Below are 20,610 nucleotides of genomic sequence, written 5' to 3' on the forward strand. Positions count from 1 at the left end.
GGGGGGGGGGAGAAAAAGAAAAAACAGGGGCAGGGGGAGGGGGAGAGACTGAACGGATGTAGTCTGCAACATACAGCCACTGCAAGAATCACTCACTAAATTAACAAGCACAAGAAAAATTAAATACTTATGCCAAAAGTTTCAAACCCACATAGGAAAAGTCTTTCGAACATTATTTAGATTCAACTGTGTAAAGTATGAAGTTCCTGCTGAACTGGCAGCATTCAATCACCTTTTCTGTAATCACCCATGTTTCCAGAAAAGGACTGATTGAAGCACACACTTAAATTTTATTTTGCTGAATCACAGCTTTCAATGCAAGGAGAGAGACAGGGCACACAGAAGTAAGAATTTCAAACATTTCTCAAGGCTGGACATAGAACCCTAAACTTAAACTGGCTGTTCATATTTCAGGAGGAAATCCCACTCATCAGGACAAGCCACCCTCGTATCTGCACAATGAGACCCCAGGGGCAAAGGGACTACAAGCCTTGACGTGACTGGGCACTATTTCTGAGTGTGTTCTGAAGCACTTACAAAATGAAACATCATGCACCCAAAAATTCCCAATTGAGAAAGAAAAGAAGAATTTCAATGTCAACAAAAATATTATGCTTTCACATACTGCACTCGTCCCACACCCGAAGCATCTCTTTCAAGAGAGCTGTATTTAAGAACATGCCTGTTGTCCTTAGGTGGAACCCAAGTAAGCAGCTTAAATGGATAAATTTTTAAGCAAAACCTAATAACCATGCACAGTAGCTGTTTCTCGCAAGCTGCAGCTAGCCTCTCTTCTTAAATGCTACGTAAATTCAGTGGGGCACAGACATACGCGAGTGACAGACACGAACAGAAATGTGCTTTGATGTGTACACGTACTTAAGCACTTTGCAGAACTGGGACACAGAACGACAACAGCTTTCTGGAGCAGCACTGAGTCAGACTGTACAGTCAGAGTGGGAATCCCTTCCTTATGCTGTCAGTGTCAATCCAATTGGACTTCTCAGGTGAACAGAGTCTAGGAAGTCCTCCTGGACTATTCAGTGCAGTTCCCTACCACTATGGAAAAAATTATTATATAATCCACTTAAGTATCCATCTTGAAGCAGTTAATGTGTTTTTTTCCTTTAGAAAGATTGTTCCAGAACCTTCTACTCTAACAATTAGTAACTTTGATTAATATCAAACGGTGTTTATTAGCACATATTCCACTCTTCTGTGTAGATTGTCCATTAGGTTTGATAGCTGCTCTCCAAGAGAGCATGAGTAAAGAGATGCCTCTCTGCCTTTATTTAATATCTATCCCACTTGCCCCCCCGCTTTGCAAAACATTTAGGTTTGCTCTATCCTGAACAGGGATGATGACATTTGCACAGAATATGCAAGAGCTCTGTACAGTGACAGCGGTACTTACTACCTTGCTTATGAAAGTAGAAGAACGCAGTCCAGTCTTTCCTGGCTGCCTTGGGTGAGTGACTGTAGCCTCCTCTCTTCAATGAGTCCAAATCTTTCTTCTCCCTCTCAGTCTACTTCCCAGTTTCTCCCAGTGGACAGCAGAAGTTTTTGTTAGTACTACCACAGTAAGAGAGAATAATAGAGGGTGTGTATTTTATGTTCTTCTACCACAAGGCATCACCCTCAGTTAAGAGATTATCTGCTCTCTAGACTTGCACAAACCACATTCAGCTTTGCTTCCACCTTGCTTCTTCCTTCTTCAGTGCCCGTGATCCATCTTGCTATCTTCCCTCCATCTTCAACACATCCAGCTAACTGAAGCCAGAGGTGAAGCATTTTTTTAGTTTTGGAATGGCACCAAGGTAATTCCTCAGTACCATCAGAAACACTCCTACATCCTCACTGTATGGCCCTGCTTCTTCTTTCTTTGCCATGTGACACCAAAACAAGAGGATGTACACAGTTACACACATTCCTTGCTACTACCCCTGCTTCTTCTTTCTGCATGTTCTAAATATCCCTCGTAAGTGTGGTTATTCATCCAGTGTTACGTGGAGATGCTTCTGACAAGTGTTCTACCCACTAGCACTATTTAGAGACTTAAGAACATTTCTTTTTTTCCACTGGTGTTTTTTCAAAAGTTTTAAACAACTGAAAGTCTTTTTAAAAGATTTTTAACTAGTGCAGCATGGTATTTTATATTCTGGATCACACAATCAGGATTCAACAGGTCACACACTCCTGTCTGCTTCTGGAACTGATGTAAAACTTGACTACTGTACCACCTTCCTTTCAATCTTCTCTTGAGTAACTTTCATTCTGAGATGAAGAAGTCTTAATTGGCTTTATTCTTCCACCTTCAGTTCTTCTTCCAGTTACGGCATCTTTTGCCTTTGCCTGCATCTCCATGTCATTCTCTGTGATGCTCTTCCTCAACTCTTCCTCCTTCTCTAATTGAGCTCCACCTCCACCTTATGGGAAATGACTCTCTGGGTCACACTCCTTCTTGAGGGGTAGGGTGCAGGGGATCTGTCTTTCAAGATCAGTTTAACCAACAGGTGCCCACAATCCTTCAGTTCTACAGACACCTTCTCCTCCTGTCAAGCCCTCACATTGCAAGCATCTTCCCCAGGAGCTCTGTTGGGGGCACTTCTGTTCTTCTTAGGTACCTGCTCAAGCATGAAGCTTGCTCAGTTACTCACTTGTGCAAGTAGTGACTGCAGCATTTCAATTTAGTTGCAAGGTGCAGAGCGAAGCTGATCTGAAAATTGCTGGACTCTCAGTGACCATCAAGGTTACTATTGTGTCTGGAATACCGTAAGAATGCAAGTTCGGGCCCAAACATTAAAAGACTAATGAAGTTGTACTTTATAAAACCCTGGAAGTATTTTGTGAAGATGTCCAGGAAAGCTGTGATCAGACTACAGATCAGATCACAAGATAGCTAAGATAGGTAGTAATAATGTCCAAAACTATGATCTGAAAAATCCTCAGCAGCTGCAAGAAGCCTGAATACCAAACACCTCCTCTTTTTGTCCTGTTGCATGGCTCTGACATTACATGCTGTACATGTTACATACCATGCCTAAGCTAAGCCCTACTGGGAGCTAGCAACAGCATGGAGCAGTGCTCAAAAGGCTGGGGGGGGGGGGGGCGGGGCCGGGGCTAGGAGGAAAATTAACAGAACAGATACAGCCACTTACATTCAAAACAGGTGGCACAGAGATGGTGATATTCTAGAGCCCAGCAGCTGAGCAAGCAAGAAGAGCGGCTGTAGCCTAGTTATGACATTGCACAAGGAGGGAAGAGGCCTGGTTCTCAGACATTATTTTAAAGGTTGTCTTTAGTTCTCGTCAATTTAGCTTTTCAAAAATAAAATACGTAAAGCAGAGTCTGGAAAAAGCAGCTAAAACCCGAGGTTTCTCTCTGCTACCTGAACATTTTCACTGACAGACTACAGTGCCATGCTTCCTTCACACTGCCATTCGTTCTGGCTTTTGAAGCTTGCAAACTCTGTACCACCCTCTGCTCGTTACCACCACTTACAAATTGAAGAGGCTACAGCTGCCCCACCCTGTGCTATCACATTTCAGTTAGGCCATACACAAAGCTATTAGACTGAAGTGTCCTACCGTGTTTACAGAGGCTTTGTGTGCCTACAGCACCATGGCTGGGATGCCTCTCCCTGATAAGAAAGATGTGGGTCTAACCCACTCATGTGGAAGAGGTGTACTTGTTCAAGAAGCGAGTGGCCCCAAATGCTGGCTTGTTGTATAAGTGGACACTACTAGTATTCCTGCCTGCTACCTCTAGAGAGCTCCTTACCCAGCAAGCAGGGATTCTGCATCTTGTATTCCAGGCATTATATGCAGAGCTAATGTGCCTAATTTGAGGCTTTAGATAATACTACAGAAGTAGGTGCTTAATCCTTCTTTGAATCTGGGCCAGGGTGTTCTGTATATCCAGGGACTGAAACAAGATATGAGGCCGGTGAAGATGTTAGTGGATTGGCAGACCTTTAGTGGTAAGAAGTCACAATGCAGATGAATAGGGCTTTCTTGCTGACATAGGCAGAGATCAAACTGTTGGATTTAGACTTAAGTAAGATACGCAACTGACTTTAGTGACAACACTTGGAAGTAAAAATACCACCTTATCCCAAGATTTAGGCTGTGCAAGTCAGGAGTAATTTCACTGATGCTGTCCTGTGAAACTTAGATGAGTCAGACAAATAGCTTCTAAATGGCCATCGGGCAGCTATGAGATGTATTTTTGCATTCTATAGAAAGTAGTAGGAAAATATAAGCCCACTGTCACATTTTTCCAGAAGGCAGTATTAGAAAGAGCAGGTATGTAAAAAAGTAAATTACAGGCTGCTCGTAGCTTAAAACCTACTAAATTGCACTTAGACGTGAAATAACAGGGTATACATTTTACAGAAATCTTTTAATAGAGAGCCATATTCAAAATTTGGCAAAGGTGCAAGTTAACTTTCTCTCCTTACCAGCAGATACCAGGACAACCGCTGTAAACAAACTCATTTCCTCATCACTAAGTTGCAGGGCATTTAGTTTCTCACTAAACTCAAACATTGAGTTGAGCAGATCACCAGCTCCCATTGAATGCAAGTCATCCACACTGTACTTCTTTCCACTCAGGAAGGTGACGGTACGTTCCTTTGCATCAAACAAAGATGCAAATCGTACCATTAAAACCTGGTGAAAGAAAAAAAGAACAACAAAAACAGGTAAATATAGGTGGATTTCTAGAAAAGCAGAAGAAAAAAAATTAAACCTTTTAACATCATTCAAACCGTCTCATTAACAACTGTACAAGCATTCTATACAAAAACTGTCAGCATGCTATTGAGCTGTAAAAAACAGTGCAAGCTCTGGCCCAGTAGTCTGAGGGAAACAAACAAGTGAAAAAATTAGTGAGTGGATGCAGGGGAGGGGCTATAGCACATGAAAGGGAAGAAAATTAAAATTTAAGCCTCAGACAGCCTGAGCCACAAAGACACTGCCATTCATAAATATGCCAGTAGAACAACTTGCTTAAGCCACCAAACAGCCAAAGGCATACACAGCATTAAAAGAAATGTTTTCTTGGCCACACTTATGAGGAGCAAAATGAAGGTATTGAACCAGATTCTTGCTTGGCGTAAACTAGAGCAGCTCCATTGAAACAATGCTGCTTTACACCACCTGATGATCTGGCTCACTAGGCATTCTTTGGGAAAGTACCATGCCGCATTGCTGTACCCACAGGAATGTTAATGAGCTCTGGTAAAAGGAGCCACATGTACAGCCTTCAAAAGGCTAGGGAAGCAGGGCTTGAAACGGCACCTGGTCTGTAGCTGCAGCTGGGAATACCCCTTTGGTATAAGCACCTGGACTGGAGCAGGTTGACATGTGCTGAACTTACCCCTCTGGGCTGAAATTTCTCTTGTGGTTTCTCAGTCGTACTGTGAAATGTTTCCCTCTGGAATGGCTTGTAAAGTTTCATTTGCTCATGTTCAACAACCTTATTTACATTTTCAAGGTTTAAGTTGCACAGAACAGCCTTCTTATTTGGAGAAAATGAACCAACTGGCATTGGTTAAAACTTCAGACTTGCTGCAATCTCTTGGTGTGACAGTCGTCTCTTCTCACTTACCCTACATAACTGCATTAATTTAAGTGTTTACTACAGATGAGAGGAGAACCAGGTTTTCAGCAAAGACTAGTGCCTTTGACAAGCTTAAAAAAGGAGGGTTCAAAAAAAAAATGAAAATGTTTGAGAATTCAAACACCATTCATGCACATTACGTGACCCGCTCCTAAATTTTAACAGCCAAATGACATGCAGCAATCTTCATGGAGACATGAGGACTATGTATTATTCACCTTTGTCAGTTAAGCTATACGTCCTTTGACGACATTAACTACAGAGTGCAGAAACCTAGGCAGAAACCTAGGTGCAGAAGCCCGCAGAATACAACAAAAGGAGACAAAGGGCAGACAGACAATGCTGAACTTCTGCATTAGCAGGGACCCACCAGGTGCTCAACAACCTTTCAGTTCAAAATGGTATTCCCCTTACAGAACTGGGCTTTAGAAACATGAACTTTAAATAATGAGCAACCAGTATTAACGCTGGTATTCAAAACTGAAGCCCATGAAGCTGTGCTGACTTAATACTAAGGCAAAGACCTCGCCTATAGATTTCAATGTCACCATTCTAACCCAAGGAAGAACAGTTTAGACTATGGTATAGCACATGATTGACCCATCCCATTTCACTTCAAGCCAGACTCCTATTTGTGCACGCTGAGGATATACCTGATCAACCCTATCACCTAACCATGGCAATGTAAGCAGACAAAAACCTCCACACGGGCAAGTGCTTGCTCACTTCCCCACCACCTGCAGCCAAATCACCAAGTTTGTGAGTCTGTAGAGAAATTGAGTCACTACCTCAATAGATCCAAGGGACTCATTAGCTCTACCATCAACTACATTTGGAGTGGGGGCTTGTGGAGGGGGGGGAGGATCCACCCAAATCCATTCCTTATTTTACAGTCACCGCTGTTTCTGAGCTGGCTCCCATACAAAGCCATGCAAATACCACCACGATATACTGAGCTCCCCAGTACTCTCACTTCTAAGAGGGCTTTTTAGCTTACATGTGTGTGAATATGTATAGCTATGCTGCTTCTGCACCAACATTGTCTCCATGCGTCTTCTTGCCCCCAAACAAACAAGCGCTCCTTGAATATGAGCTGCTGGCAAGCTCAGTGCCAAGACAGCCACCCACTGGTGCCCAAGGGAGCCAAAACAGGCTCAGAGGCAGTACTTTTAGTCAGGTTCTTCTATTAACATGCAGAGGTTGGGATATCCTAGTTTAGTTACGCAGCAGACAGAAGCAACCTTGTATGCACCAGGGTTTCAAGATGCTTCTGCCTCTATTGCAATGGTTTCTTTAATCCTGTTTTGGTGGGTTTTTTTCCCACTGCTCTGCAGCATTGTTTTTTTGGGTTTTTTTTTGTTCCTAAGATGCCACATAGGCCTTTAACTACAGGTACAGCTCACTAACAGAAATCATTTATGTTTCTTATAAATAAGTGAATAGGGATAAGCATACAGCCATACATTATTATTAATTTCCCTGGATACAGACACAGTCAGCAGTTTAAGAGTTTATCAGCAGTGCTTGTAACTGGCAAAAAGGCATACGAATGAGGCTTCAGAAAAGCTTGAGGTGAAGAAAGGCCAAGACAAAACATTTTCTTGCAAAACATGAAGGTTTGGCTTTACGTTATAGGAACAGTTCAAGCCTGATTTTCCACCCTCCTTGAGGGCACTGGACAGTATACCACTTTGCAGAGGAAGGAACCAACATTTTTGCGTAATGTGAACAGCAACATAAGAGGCTGTAGCTGAAGAAGTGAAAATACAGCCCTTAGCTACAGGAGTTGTAGATGAATATTAAAAGGTCAAGAATAAGTATAATGGCAAAAAATACATGACAGCAAAATGGGAGCAACATGGAAACTGACACGCTCCAAGCACCAGGTCTTCCAGTATAACTTGTACCTTCCAACCCAACAATTATCCATTTTAGAACCGGGCTGTATATAAATACAGATAAAAGACCCAACACATTACATGAGAAATGTCTTCAGTTCAGGTAAATTTGAAATCCAGCATCCCTCTTTGAAAGAATAAATCAAGTAAACAAGAGCAAAAGCATCACCAACCCTGCCCACCCCAGAAAACCACAGTATCATTGCATACTTGAGACTTCAGCTCCTCTATCCCTCTATGTTTAAACTTCAAATCCAAATACTTATCAAATGTGCATGGTCCCCAATAGACACGAGTCTGGAAGAGCAACTAAAATCTTAAGTAAAGGTCCCCTGGTGAAGGTCACTAATTATAAAACAGCACCAGGCTCTGGTATCATTCCCAATTTAACACCACTAATTCACATGTATGTCATGCTTGCAAGTGGGTGAAATTAACCGTGAGGACCTGGTGGGATTAGCCTAGAGTAAGTCAGGCTGCAGCTGGTACACAGTATCTACAGAGCTGCAGCAGTACAGCTAGTTATCAGTGTTACTGCTTTGGAGATGGAGGCTTCAGCAATCCCCAGTTCCCAAGAAAGGCTAGTGGTGACTGGTCAGGATGGATACTCTGGCTTTGGCAGGGAGCACAGTGGCAGAAGGAAGGACATGTAGAGGAATGTGTTTGTTGCTCTGTAAAACTTGTAAGTCAATAGATAGCTTTCTAAACTATCCACCCTTCCAGATGCAGTCTGCTTCTCTCCAGGCTAAGCAAAGGTAGCTACCAAAGTAACCGCTGCTATACAAAACCAAGAAACTCCTTGTGAGTCATTTATTAATGCCCAGGGAAGAGGAAAGGGTAAAAGGGCTGAGCACTTTTGAGCTACTTGGAAAAGGGACAGCTCACCAAGATTTGACCAAACAGAAGCACTGGACACCATCAGCTTAAGGAAAGCTCAGAGCTAACATCCATGAACAAGCTGGTTTTGCCCAATATAACCCAGTTCTATTTATTTTTGTTCTTAAGGGGGTCGGACTGATGCACAGCTTTTCAGGTCCGCACTATACACACAGTGGTCTCACCTCAAAGGTCCCAGCCTTCAGAAGATTAACCTGGTCATGCTGGGAGAGATCCCGGAAACCTGGGATGCGCTTGGCAAACTCCACCACTTCCTTCACCGCAGGGGTAAAACTCAGGGAAAACTCTTCCCAGACTTCATGGCCAGACTTGTTTGGGTCCACGTGGGGAGTCTTACTCATTGGGCAGACCTAATGTTTAGAAAATGTAAGCAGAAGACAACTCTTAAAGATATAATTCCAAATACTGACAAATACTTTAAAGAAGCAGATTTATTCTTTAAGAAAACTTTGTAATAATGACACAGGGAGAAAAAGTATCAGTATTCCTCAGTCAGGTACCAAAGCAACTAGATTTCTCTCCCTCCCTTTAAAACAAACAAACAATAAAAAATCCATGGCAGTCCATTAGCAGTCTGTTTCTAAATTTGCTGACCTTGGTAACACCAACATTGTTTATAGTAAAAGACTTGAGAGAGCCTGGGTTATGCTACTCTTCCCTGATGCCACTCATGGCTGACATCTGGATTTCTCTTATTTGTATTATCCCTGTAATCTCACAGTTAATCGTGATTTCACAATCAATCAATTGTAATCTCACAGTCACTACTACGTTCACTCTCATATATCTTTCTTGTTTTGCAGGCAGCTAAAGTGATTCAGTCAAGGTGACAAAGGTGTCAACACCAGACCAAGGAACTGAGCCTTGGTTTACCTGAGTCACAAGTTTACATCCTCATTACCAGAACAACCTTCCTCTCCTACGTGTTTGCTTTTATTTGTATCACTGAAGGAGGACCAAGGAACTGGTATTCCAATTTTGCTCAGTCACAAGATGACAAAATGCTCTTTCTTTTATACATACAGCAATTTTTTGTAGCAAAGTCTGAATCCACTATAATGAGATGAGACGTATCAGTCAAGGCTGACTGCCGATAAATTCCCTCTATAAAACCCAACCAGACACTCTGAGATACTTTCAGTTCTGCTTTCTAAAATTTACATCTTTTAATGAAGTTTAAATCTTTTAATATTAATTTCACCTATCATCATCAAGGACAAGAATTCCTTTTAAGTATTCCTCACAAGTATACTATTACTGTGTATGTAATCCTACATAATGTCAGCAAAGCAAATAGAAAGCAGTGAAATAGATTAGTAATTCCTCAGAGCTATGCTGCTTTTGCAGGGCATCTTGACTAATTGCCTAGCAATTCTTTGCATGGAAGGTCCCAAGATCCATTACAAGAATATAGTCAACAGGTATATATGCACCTGCATGTGTATGAATTTGGCAACAGCTAGGGAAAACAAGATACAGATACACATTTCTGGAGTTTTTGTGCTTTTTTTTTTTTTCCCAAATATCAGTTACTAACTGCGCAGTCAATATGCAGAAAGCTCTCCCCAAAAGACAAAAAACAGAATTGCAGATTTCTTGGTTCAGCTGTGAAACACAACATCATTTGTGTGTGTGAGGACAATGCCCAAAACCAAACAATTACTTGTGGGGTAGAGGGGGACCTTTTCCATAAACTGAAAATCATGAAATATTTTGGCAAAAGGAAAGGTCTAGGCACACAACCAGAAGCACAGCAGACACTAGCCACTGCTCTGTCCACGATACTGCAACAGTTCACACAGGTACTGTAAAAAATACAGCACTCTCTGAAAATAAGGAATCTCTGGTTCGGCACCCCGCTCTGAATTGGACACAAAAAGCATCTCAACTCATCCCACAATGGTTTACCCTAACCCCCAGGCACTCAGTCCCAAGGGGAAAGTGCCACTTTCACCCGCTGTATATTTTGTCTAAGCTCTCTTGAGAGACCTCTGCCCAAGAGTCATAGAATCACAGAATATCTCAAGTTGGAAGGGACCCATAAGGATCATCAAGTCCAACTCCCTGCTCCTTGCAGGACTACCTAAAACTAAACCATATGACTAAGAGCATCATCCAGACACTCCCTGAACTCTGACAGGCTTCCTGTGGAAGCAGTTGTCAGCTTGTGCAGTCACTAGGTCTCTTTAGAGGAACCTCTTCAGGAATGACCTGCTCTGCTTTTCTGGTTGTGGGGGTATGAGTGAAAAAACTAAAGCCCTGAACATCTGTCTCTGTACTGGTTCAGAGCCTAATTACACTCCCTTACTGCTACTGACTCATTTTGGTCGGATTCTGCTCTCATCATGTTCTCTGGCAAAACCCTCATTCACGTCAGGGACGCAGGGCGGGGGGGGGGGGGCGGTCCTGCAGTGCTCTGTTGGATTCGGTTTTGTTTCCTCACCGCTGGCTGTGTGAAACCTCCCTGCAGCTGCTATGCACAGGTCAAACTGACTGGTTGGGCCTCTGCAGGCAGCGCCACTCCCTGCCTGCCCATACTGACAGGTTTAACCTCTGCTTCTCAGGAGTGCCAAGAATGCTGCTGTAGTGACTCCACATACTTTCCCTGCAAGGAAGAAAGGTTGGGAATGATTATTATTTGCCATGGTGTAGTGCTCAGAGTCTGCAATTAAGGTCAGAGCCTGCTAGGGATGGCATGGTCCACATATGCCGTAGCTGAAGAAGAAAAAAAACAACGAACCAACCAAAAAGCCCCAACAACAACAGAAGAAATCCAACATCAAAACAAACAGCCTTCACTGTGCAGAGACTTTCAGGGGCCTTCAAGAACCTGTGAAGAATCTTTACAAACTAGGAGGAAGGAAAACATCGGCAGCTCGAGTACTTCAGAAAGGTCAGGGGCTCGCACTTCTCAACAGGAGTGCAGAATGAGAACGAGGATGTTATGTTCTCTCATCCCAGGCGGTTCCAGTGATAAAGGACAATCTATTTTAAGGGGCTTACAGAACCAGTTGCCTGAATGGCAGAGAAACAGTGGCTGCAAGGCAAATGGGAGGGACCTGTTAAGGAAAGGAAAAAAAAACCAAACCAAAACACAAAACCCATATGCAAGAAAACGGGAAGCATCCTTGTTAAGAATTCAGTGAGAAAATGCTCTAGCAAAGTCATCTAAGGTATCCGTAAGCATGTGCAGAGCCTCGCTTGTGTAAGTACTATAGAAAAGACCCTGAACTTCTCTCAAGTGGTTTAGCTGTGCAACTTCCTCCTGCCTCTGTTCAGATCTGAAGATGTTCTAGGGCAGAAGGATGCATAGCCTGTGGGTCCCATTAAGCCTATATTTCACACTGCCTGTAACAGAATCAGCCTATCCCCATTAAAACAAAACAAAACATCCCCCTGCCCCCCTCCCCCAAAAAACACCAGCCTACCCAGCAGGAGAGATTTTAGAACACACTAGCAAGGTGTGCAAACAGACTGGCTTAAAATCCTAGCTCTGGGGTCTCACCCCAGAAATTTACTCTGAATACCTTTAAGAAAAATACAGCATATCTGACTGTGTAGATTATTTTAAAGTGAAGTCTTCAAGAGGATTGAGTGAAGAAGGGAATTTATGAACTCCTAACATGTATTTCCATTTTTACGTCAAGCCAGTTAAAAAAGCTATGAGTTTTCTTCAACCAATGCTCTTTGACATCAGTCTACTTTCAGTTTGCTAAAAAACGAGCCAAGAAACCCCATCACTTGCATGATTTCAAATGCTCCACACAACTCGCGCCATTATTCTCCTTCATCACAATTTGTGCTATCAAACTTGTGTCACCATGAAAAGTTTCAGCAGTTGTGCCAATTATGTACAGCTGGATCACATGCATCACTAAGCCTTTCACTAAGTCAAAGCAAACAATCGATATCAATATACCAGATGCATTCTTCCTCCAGTGCTGCAAGAATAAGTGGTATTCTTGTTTGGAGAAAAGCTGTCTTCTGGGATCCTATCACAAAGTCGCTGAGTATAACCACTGGTGAAGTTCATACAGTGGCCATTTGTGAAACACATGGCATGCCCACTTGGATAATGCATTGCGCTTCTCCCTTTGTACTGTCCACCAAGGTGGTGCTCACTTTCAGGGTACTGAGGGCCACCGAGCCCACCAACACAGTGCTCGCTGCTCAAGATGTATGGCTCAGTGTTCTTTGACACTCTCTCACCACTCTGGGACTGCATCATCTCTGCTGGGTTTTGGGACTGTTCTTGGTTGTACATGAAAGTGTCTTTGTGGGCCCTAGTGACCATACCGATCACTTCTTCCTTAGCCATGTCAGTGCTAGGAGGGGGAGAAGGGCTTTTGATGGTTTCCCGCTCTTGTTTGGGCTTGGAGGAAAGGTCTTCTTGAGGTGCTTGATCTTGATGTTCTGTTAATGCTTCATTGGGTAAGTGACCGCTGAACTGGCTGTTCATCATGGTTTTCATGGCACTCTGCATTTCAATCAGCATCCTCTGTTTTTCACGTTTGGGAATACGGCCAAATCGAACAGCTACCAAGGTGGAGAAATGAAAAGGGGGCGGGGGGGGAGAAAAAAGTCAATCCTGAAAGTGTTAGCAGCAGACATAGGCATCAAACCAAAGTGAAAAACCAACAAGAACACACACAAAATACACACCCCAAACAATAATCTTGCCTTTTAAGGGAAGACTTTAACTGCTCTCACCAATACTACAGCAGAAGTATTACTACTGAAGTCAAGGAGCTTCCTGAGCATAGGACAGGAACAAGATATGAATTACATGCTGCTGTTTACAGAAAAGAGAAGGCAGCTCTAAAGCACATAATCTCTAAAGCTTTTTCCCCTTTTGCTACAAACCTGGCTATGGACTATACGCGCAGTTGTGTTAGTTAATTAAGTGTCAGGCCTTAAGATTGGATCAATTAAAACAGTACAATTTTGTGAGCTGACAATTAGCTGAATTTAAACACAGTTCATATCATATTTGAATATAAGTCCTACAAGACAGCTCCTCATGGACCAATTATATAACTTGCCAAAAAAATTAAGAGCAACAATGCTGAATGAAGCTTACCTCGGCACATTTTCCTGATAACTTTGCCTTGACAAGGACATTTTCTGCTGGCAAGGGGAGGGGCATCATTGTGGCTGCAGCCCTTTTGACCCTGTCCTAGGGAATCCACAACTGCCTCTACTATCCTGTCCAACCACAGCCTTACAAGGGCTTATAACCAGTTTCGACTGATGTAATTATGTTCATGCAGTAGTCCATCATTAATGTAACTAAATCTCTTTCATTAAAGCAGGTGCAACCTTATGCGCAAACAAGCGCCTAGGGGATGAAATAACTCCTATGCACGACAAGAACTCGGAACAATTATTTAAAATAAGTTTTAACACTCCACCCACTAAATTATTAACAGCCCAAGATTCCTAGTTCTTGTGAAATAAACACCCAGAGAAAATTAAAAAGTGAAACAGAAGGAAGAGTTCTGGTTCATGACAGTAAGTTGTAGCAGACTAATGAACTACACTTTCAGCATCATGTTTTAAAAAAAGTCACAAGGAGTGGATAGCCAGCAAGGTGGTCAGAGACACAGCTCAATATTACCCTTTCCTCCTTGCCTCCCCCCTCCCTCCAAGAAAAAAAAAAAAAAGAAAGAAAAAAAAGAAAAAAGAAGAGCAGATATATGTTCTCCCCATGTACCCAAACCTAACTCTTTAGGCTCTATAATGATTACTCTAAGGCTATCAGCTTGGGCAGAATTCCCTTTCATTGAAAAAGCAACATTAACAAAACAAAACAAAACAAAAAAGAATAGAGTCTTGTTCAGATTCAGGCAGGATACAGCTATAAATATTAACTCATTAAAACAAAACTGAGACTCTTCTTACAACCGTCTCCCTAACAGACCACTGCAGCACATCCCACTGCACTAGCCTCCAGAGATGGGAGGACACCTCTGCGGCCAGTATTACGTTACCAGTTCAGGACAGCCACGGAGCAAGAAGGCAAGCTGATCTAAATGCTCTTGGACAGGGAACCTGTCCCTGACAATAGGGCTGGCTGTGTTTTCTGCCGTTAAGACCCTTAGCAATCAGTTTTGAGGTGGGCAGCAGATTCCCTCTCAGAGGATCACTGCTTAGTAGAGGAACGTACCATCTCTTGACATCCCAACAGACAGGCATTTTTTGAAACGACACTGCTGGCATCTGTTCCTATTCATTCTCATTATAGAGCAGTTATTATTCTTCAAGCACTTCTTATACTGGATGTTTTGCTGAATGCTTCTTCTGAAAAAACCCTGTAAACAAACAAGCAAACAAAAAAACCCCACAACTATTATTACAGCACATGTCAAATCCTCCTGCCAAGATTCACCTCTCAGCAAGCACAGAAAACCTCACTGCATCTCATCAGCTGCTTCAGAGCCATCAGCCCCAAGTGATTTTAAAGAACTTGCTACTCCTCATGACTTACTTCCCCTTCATGTGTGATCTGTGTATAACACAAACTAGTTATGATTTATAACTATAGAAGATGCTAAGTTGTTCCCTGCATAGTCAGCACCTAAGAGCAAAGTATCTCCAGAATTACCTCTATCACTGTACTGACAGTTTATAAGATATGCCCTCAATCTCCTAAGTGCAAAGGTGAAAGTCAAAATCAGGTCTTTTTACTTCAATCTCCACTGTTTGGCAACAAAACCATCCTGTTGCACCATATGATCTTCAAAGGCAGTTCTTTCACATAACCCTCAAGTTGATAAACTCCTTCACAGAACATAAAGTCTGCAGTGTTACAGTATCAGAAAATACAGCTCTACTGATACGCGAACATGCAAGCACCCAGTTCTGGCTTTCCCCATAGTAAAGAATTGCTTTTTCCAAAGCTGTTTTGTTCTGCGTCCCAGCCCAGGTGACAACTCACACCCACTATCTCTTAATGCAATTAACATTCACATGTCTTGCGTGACATGGTCCTTACCACCTCTGTCTCCAGTTCTGGTTCTCTGCTGTGCACTCCAGGTCAGGGAGGATCAGACAAGGGGCAAGAACAAAAAGCATTCAGAGTTTGAAAAACGCTGTGTATTGCTAAGTGGTTTGCCTTTTCCTACAACTTACACACTGTCTGAAATTTCTCAGGTTTAACAGAGAAGCATCCTGGGGTTTTTTCGGAAGTATCGCCCCTCTTCCCCTATGTGGGGAACTTGAGCATTTCACCAACAGAAAGGTGAGCAGAAATATAGCTCACCTTGCAGCCCTCACAGGCATGAACACCATAATGAAATCCTGAAGCGACATCTCCACAGACTTTGCAAAGAAGAACCATGCCATTAAATTCTAGAATCAGAACAGAAAAGTCAAGGATATAGAAAACCAATGACAACTGCAGGAACATGTTTCCAGCTTTTAAAACCTGGACTAAAAGCAAATTACGTCAGGTCAGCTCAACATACAAAAAATACAGCAGAGGAACAGACAACAAGAATGTACAAAACCCCTGAACAGTTCAGAAGGTACCAGTACAAGGGAGAGGGGAAAAAAGACAAACATGAAGCACTCAACAGAATAGGGAGAAAGCACGTATTCACTGGACTCTCAATCATGGTAGCATTGTACTCAACTGTAGAAAAAGAAAGTCTGCTTACATTTATGCACTTTTAAAAGGCCCATTTAGTTAACTAGGCCACCAAAGTTCGGGTTCAATCTGTTTTTCCATCAGGACAAGTAAGGCCATATAAAGGCTACTGTTTCCCCAACAGAGAATAAGCATCTTTTCTTAAAAACAGAAATATTAAAGGACACTTTCTTTTATTATATATTGTAAACAAGCCATACACTCTACCTATTTGATAACAATTTAGGACTGGTAACTCAGCCACATCTACATATGTAAAGACTACTCATTTGAGTGCATATCCACAATGGCATGCTTACACCCTTGACCTTGAAAATACCTTCTCAGCCGTCTAAAGATACTCATGGTTTGGGTTTTTTAAATTTTTCCCCACCTATTTTATTTCAGCTTGCAAAAAAAGATTTTTTTTGGAAGTCTTAAGTGCTGGTCTAACATTGGTTTCACTGAAGCCAATGGGAATTTTACTAGTGACTTCAGTAACCACAAAGTTACCTTAACAGTGAGCAACAGAGACAGCTGGAAATACTCCCACAGAACCATATTCTACCAGAAGAGCAATTTATTTGACATTTGGGTTTCATTTGTAAAGAGGAACTAAAACTTTTTTTTTAAAGTTTTGAAAAAAACCAAACCACAAAATTTCCTTTTTTTTTTTTTTTTAAACAGACCTAGTACTGAGCTAAAAATGTTATCTATCTATACATCTGAACAGTTTTCATCTTCAGGAACCTCTGCCCTGATATCAAAAACCTAGTTGCTAGCAAATTTTTAAGAGGAAGTAAAGGTTCTTACTAAGAACTTAGGGTAGGAACACATTTAAAAAAAAAAAAAAACACAAACAAAAACCCAACTTTTTAAGGTAGAACTGTTAGATACTTATTCTAGCTTCGTAACAATTCAAAACAATAAAACAATTCTGCCAATAAAAGAATTCAGCCTTCAAAAGACTAGTGTAAATTCCAGCTAAGTGTTTACTGAAACACTCATTCCAGCACTTAGTTTGATTCCTACCCTTCCAAAACTGTTCAAATATAGTTCTTTACTGTCAATCTTTTCTGATCACCAAAAAAAAGTGTGAAGCAAATAGCTGGAGCTAGATTGTTAAATGCATTTTAAAAGGCTGTTAGTTCCAGCTTACGAGTACTTTTGTTTGCTACATCTACAAATTAAAACTTGGAATCAAAAAGATAAAGGTCCCAGCTACAGCTATGTAAATATAATACAATGTTTTGGTAATCTATTTATTTTGTTCCTCAAAGAAATCTGGGGGGAGGAAAGGTGGAGGGGAAGGGTAGGGAGTATGAAAAACAGAGAAACTAGATTTGCAAGACAGCTCCATAAATACTCCTGAAGGCAATTTCTGATTACTATTACCTTTATTTCATTGCATCTTTTTAACCAAGTGTTTGATTTTTATTAAGATCAGTTTTCACTAGTGAAAATCTGAAGTAAAGCTGGACTGTATTTATGGACTGTTTGAAGTTAGCAGCAATGGGACCTCTATCTATTAGCATTTGTATGGCAATACTATACATACTACTATACATATAATGCAAAAAAAGATAAAAATGGAGGCTTTGCTATGTGCCTTCACAGCAAGCTACGCAGAGGACCTGCTTGTAATATATGGGGTTGTAATATATAAGGGGAAGATGGTGGTTTCAGGAACCAGCACCAAACATACTTGTGACTCCATTATGGCCTTTTGTCAAACCAGCAACACTCGACTGGTTTGTTTTAATAGTCTCCTCCAGCCGATCGCTCTTCGGTGCCCCGTCAGAGCCCTCACTGCTCCGACTGTTGCAGCCGCCTTCCGAGGAGGAGCTGTTCGGAGAAGATGGTACAGGCGAAGAGGACGACTGGAAACCACTGTCTGAGCTCTCGCTGTGACATGAGGCTGGGCTAGATGCCGAGCTTGAAGAGCTGATGTAAGCTATCACACCCCCTAAGGCAAGAAAAAAAAGGCGGCACGTAGTGACATAACAAGCAGACATGCACCGCTGCCATGTGAGCCACGCCATGACCCAGCACCACCAGACCCAGCCATCACGTGTTCCTGGACGCCCTCCTTTCCCTCGCTCCCTCCAGCTTGCTTCTCTCCATTTGTTTTCAGCGGCTGACCTCTCAATCTGCCCCATCCCCTTCTCCTGATTTATCAGAATTCCTCCGATCCAAGTCGAGATGAAACAGCAAAAGCAAAAGATGGAGCAACAAGCCATGGTGGCTGGCAGGACAGGGCAGCGGGGAGAAGGCACAAGGCGGCCCAGGGAGGGTTTCTCTGGTCACCCTCCGAGCAGAGCTCATCTGGAGCCACAGCAAAGACAGGATCTTACAGCACTGTGGAGCCAGAATGCAAACAAGCTAGGTTAGGGACAGAAATAGGGCAGAGAGAAAGACTTCATGCAGGCTACGCGCCAGAGGCACAGAAAGGAAAGGCTGGGAGGTGCTCACGATGCAGAAGGGAAGGGGGCAAGGGAAAGAAATAGCGCTGCAGCCTGGTTAGCCTACTGAACGCCATTTGTCTGACTGCAAGCCTTTGTAGCGTTTCTAGTAGCAGCTAAACTCCGACTGCCAGGCTGCTATTTGCAAACAGTCTCTGTCCTGCAATCTGACACACTTGAGAATCCCTCAGATGAAACAGCTTTTTGTCCTCAGGCAGACCTGGGAGCAGTTCTGGCTTTTCACAGGCTCCTTTTTCTTGCTCTTAAGCAAGAAAAATTGTTTTCACTTCATTTGAGTTTGTCTCCAAGAGTCGGCATTTCAAAAGTCAATATAAAAACATTTGATATTTCACACAAAAATTTCAACAACGAAAGCCACGCAACCGTTTAAATAAACTCCACTTAGCATCTTCCCTGCTTTATGCCTGTATTGCTCTGTAAAGTCTCTTCACAGATGGCTCAGGAGATTGCAGCAAGGAACTCCACACACCAGTAAGAATTAAAAAAACTTTAGAACAGCCATGCATTGGCTTCTTCTGGAGGAAAAAAAGCATTGGTGTCAGTTGAGTCCTTGATCAACTGAGTTGGCATGGCAGGTCGGGGCTGTAGCCCCTTACATCAGACATCACCTCCTCACAGATAAAGGCTGTTACACCTATTAGGCAGCAGTGTTATACAACCCTGGAAATATCACTGCTCGCAGGCAGAAATTCTGACTTACAAGTTTTCATTACTTTGATCAGCTGTAACGGTCCTCTTAGCATTTCTGCGGCGGCTTTACTGGCTCATTTCCTCTTTAGCATTTAATTTTTTCTACCAAGGAAACCGCCGCCAACACCCTGAAGAGCGTGCAGCCGAGAAGCCCCCGGCAGAGTCGCCGCAGAGCAGAAGTCAGACCAAGTGGTTGTGCGACACGTGCGCTACACGCAGACTGCTCCTCACGTTCCTGGACACAGGCGACCCTACACCCCACCAGAGCGGTCATTCCTGGACGGATTTTTAAAAAAAAAAATCCTCCACGCAGCGTAGCACGCGTTCGGGATCATTTTTCTGGAGAAAGGAGGGTTGCAATGGACACGCAGGTCCCGCAACAGCATGAGAAAAAGACGGCGTCAAATGCCCGCGCTCGTGTAAGACACCACCGCCTGTTTGACGGGGTCCTGCCGTCCCCCGGCGCCATACGCGCCTCTGCCCGGTGCCGGCTCGAAGCTCACAGTCCGCCTGCTCCAAGGGAGGCACCCGGCGCCTCAGCAGGCGCCATCCTTATCTGCAAGGGGCAGAGCAGGGCACGCGAACACGGCTCCTGCGGCGAGCTGCCGCCTGGCCCCGCCGCCTTTAAACCCTGCCTCATAAAAAGGGAGGCTCTTTTCCCTCAAGGGCAACACACCAGTGTCCGAGGGGAGCACGGCAAGGGTACGCCTGTGGGGGTGCGCGCCCCTTGTCTCCTGAAAGCCCGGGGAGCCCCAGATGGCTGGGCTGCTCCCGCACCCTAGAGAGCCTGGCAGTCTTGCCCGCGTCACAGTCAAGATTCCCGATACTTTCGCTATTTTACAAGTTACGTCTCGCTACGGGCCCCGTTTTTGTTTGACCCGCGGTTAAAAGCTGAATCTCACACACAGCACGGGGCGACAGCTCCGAACAAAGAGCCCGGGCAACGGCGATCTCCGCGCACCCACCCACGCCGGTACCCCGCAGGAAGGGACCCCCAGGCTCGGTGGAGAAGGCGGCCCCGGGTCCGTAAACCGATGGGGCTTTGCGCCGGGAACGGGGCGGAGGGTGCCGAAGCAAGGCCTCTCGGCCACGGCGCCGCGGCGGGGCCCCGCTGGGCGGAGTCGCGAGGACCCCCGGGCCTTCGGGTCCTACCTGGCGCGGGTTTACTTAAGGCGGGGGGGAGCCCCGTAACGTGCACGTACTTGATTTCCACAGAGGTTTAGGAAGTTGTAACGGCGCGGAGGCGCCAAGGAGGAGGCGAACTGGATACGGTACGAATAGTTTCAGCCGGCGCCAAGGACGCCGCCGCCGCAGCGGGGGCTCCCCGGCCGGCACCCCCGACCTCGCCTATCGCCCCCGTTAACAAAGCACGAAAGCAAAGCGGGGAGGGGGG

General features: G+C 43.8%; 1 protein-coding gene across 1 annotated transcript in view; it reads right to left on the reverse strand.

The window, feature by feature from the left end:
* The window catches only part of NR1D2 (nuclear receptor subfamily 1, group D, member 2), a 22,680-nt gene extending 3,160 nt beyond the window's left edge, over positions 1-19,520 (reverse strand). The window contains 7 exon segments of the mRNA XM_010584358.1: positions 4,460-4,670; positions 8,582-8,767; positions 12,337-12,953; positions 14,584-14,728; positions 15,679-15,767; positions 17,750-17,867; positions 17,869-19,520. Coding sequence (XP_010582660.1) covers positions 4,460-4,670; positions 8,582-8,767; positions 12,337-12,953; positions 14,584-14,728; positions 15,679-15,767; positions 17,750-17,867; positions 17,869-17,958 — 1,456 coding nt within the window. The 5' untranslated portion in view covers positions 17,959-19,520.
* Between the last annotated feature and the right edge of the window lie 1,090 nt (positions 19,521-20,610).

Source organism: Haliaeetus leucocephalus, unplaced genomic scaffold (assembly GCF_000737465.1).
Source record: "Haliaeetus leucocephalus isolate CR32 unplaced genomic scaffold, Haliaeetus_leucocephalus-4.0 Scaffold973, whole genome shotgun sequence".
Classification (NCBI taxonomy): domain Eukaryota; kingdom Metazoa; phylum Chordata; class Aves; order Accipitriformes; family Accipitridae; genus Haliaeetus; species Haliaeetus leucocephalus.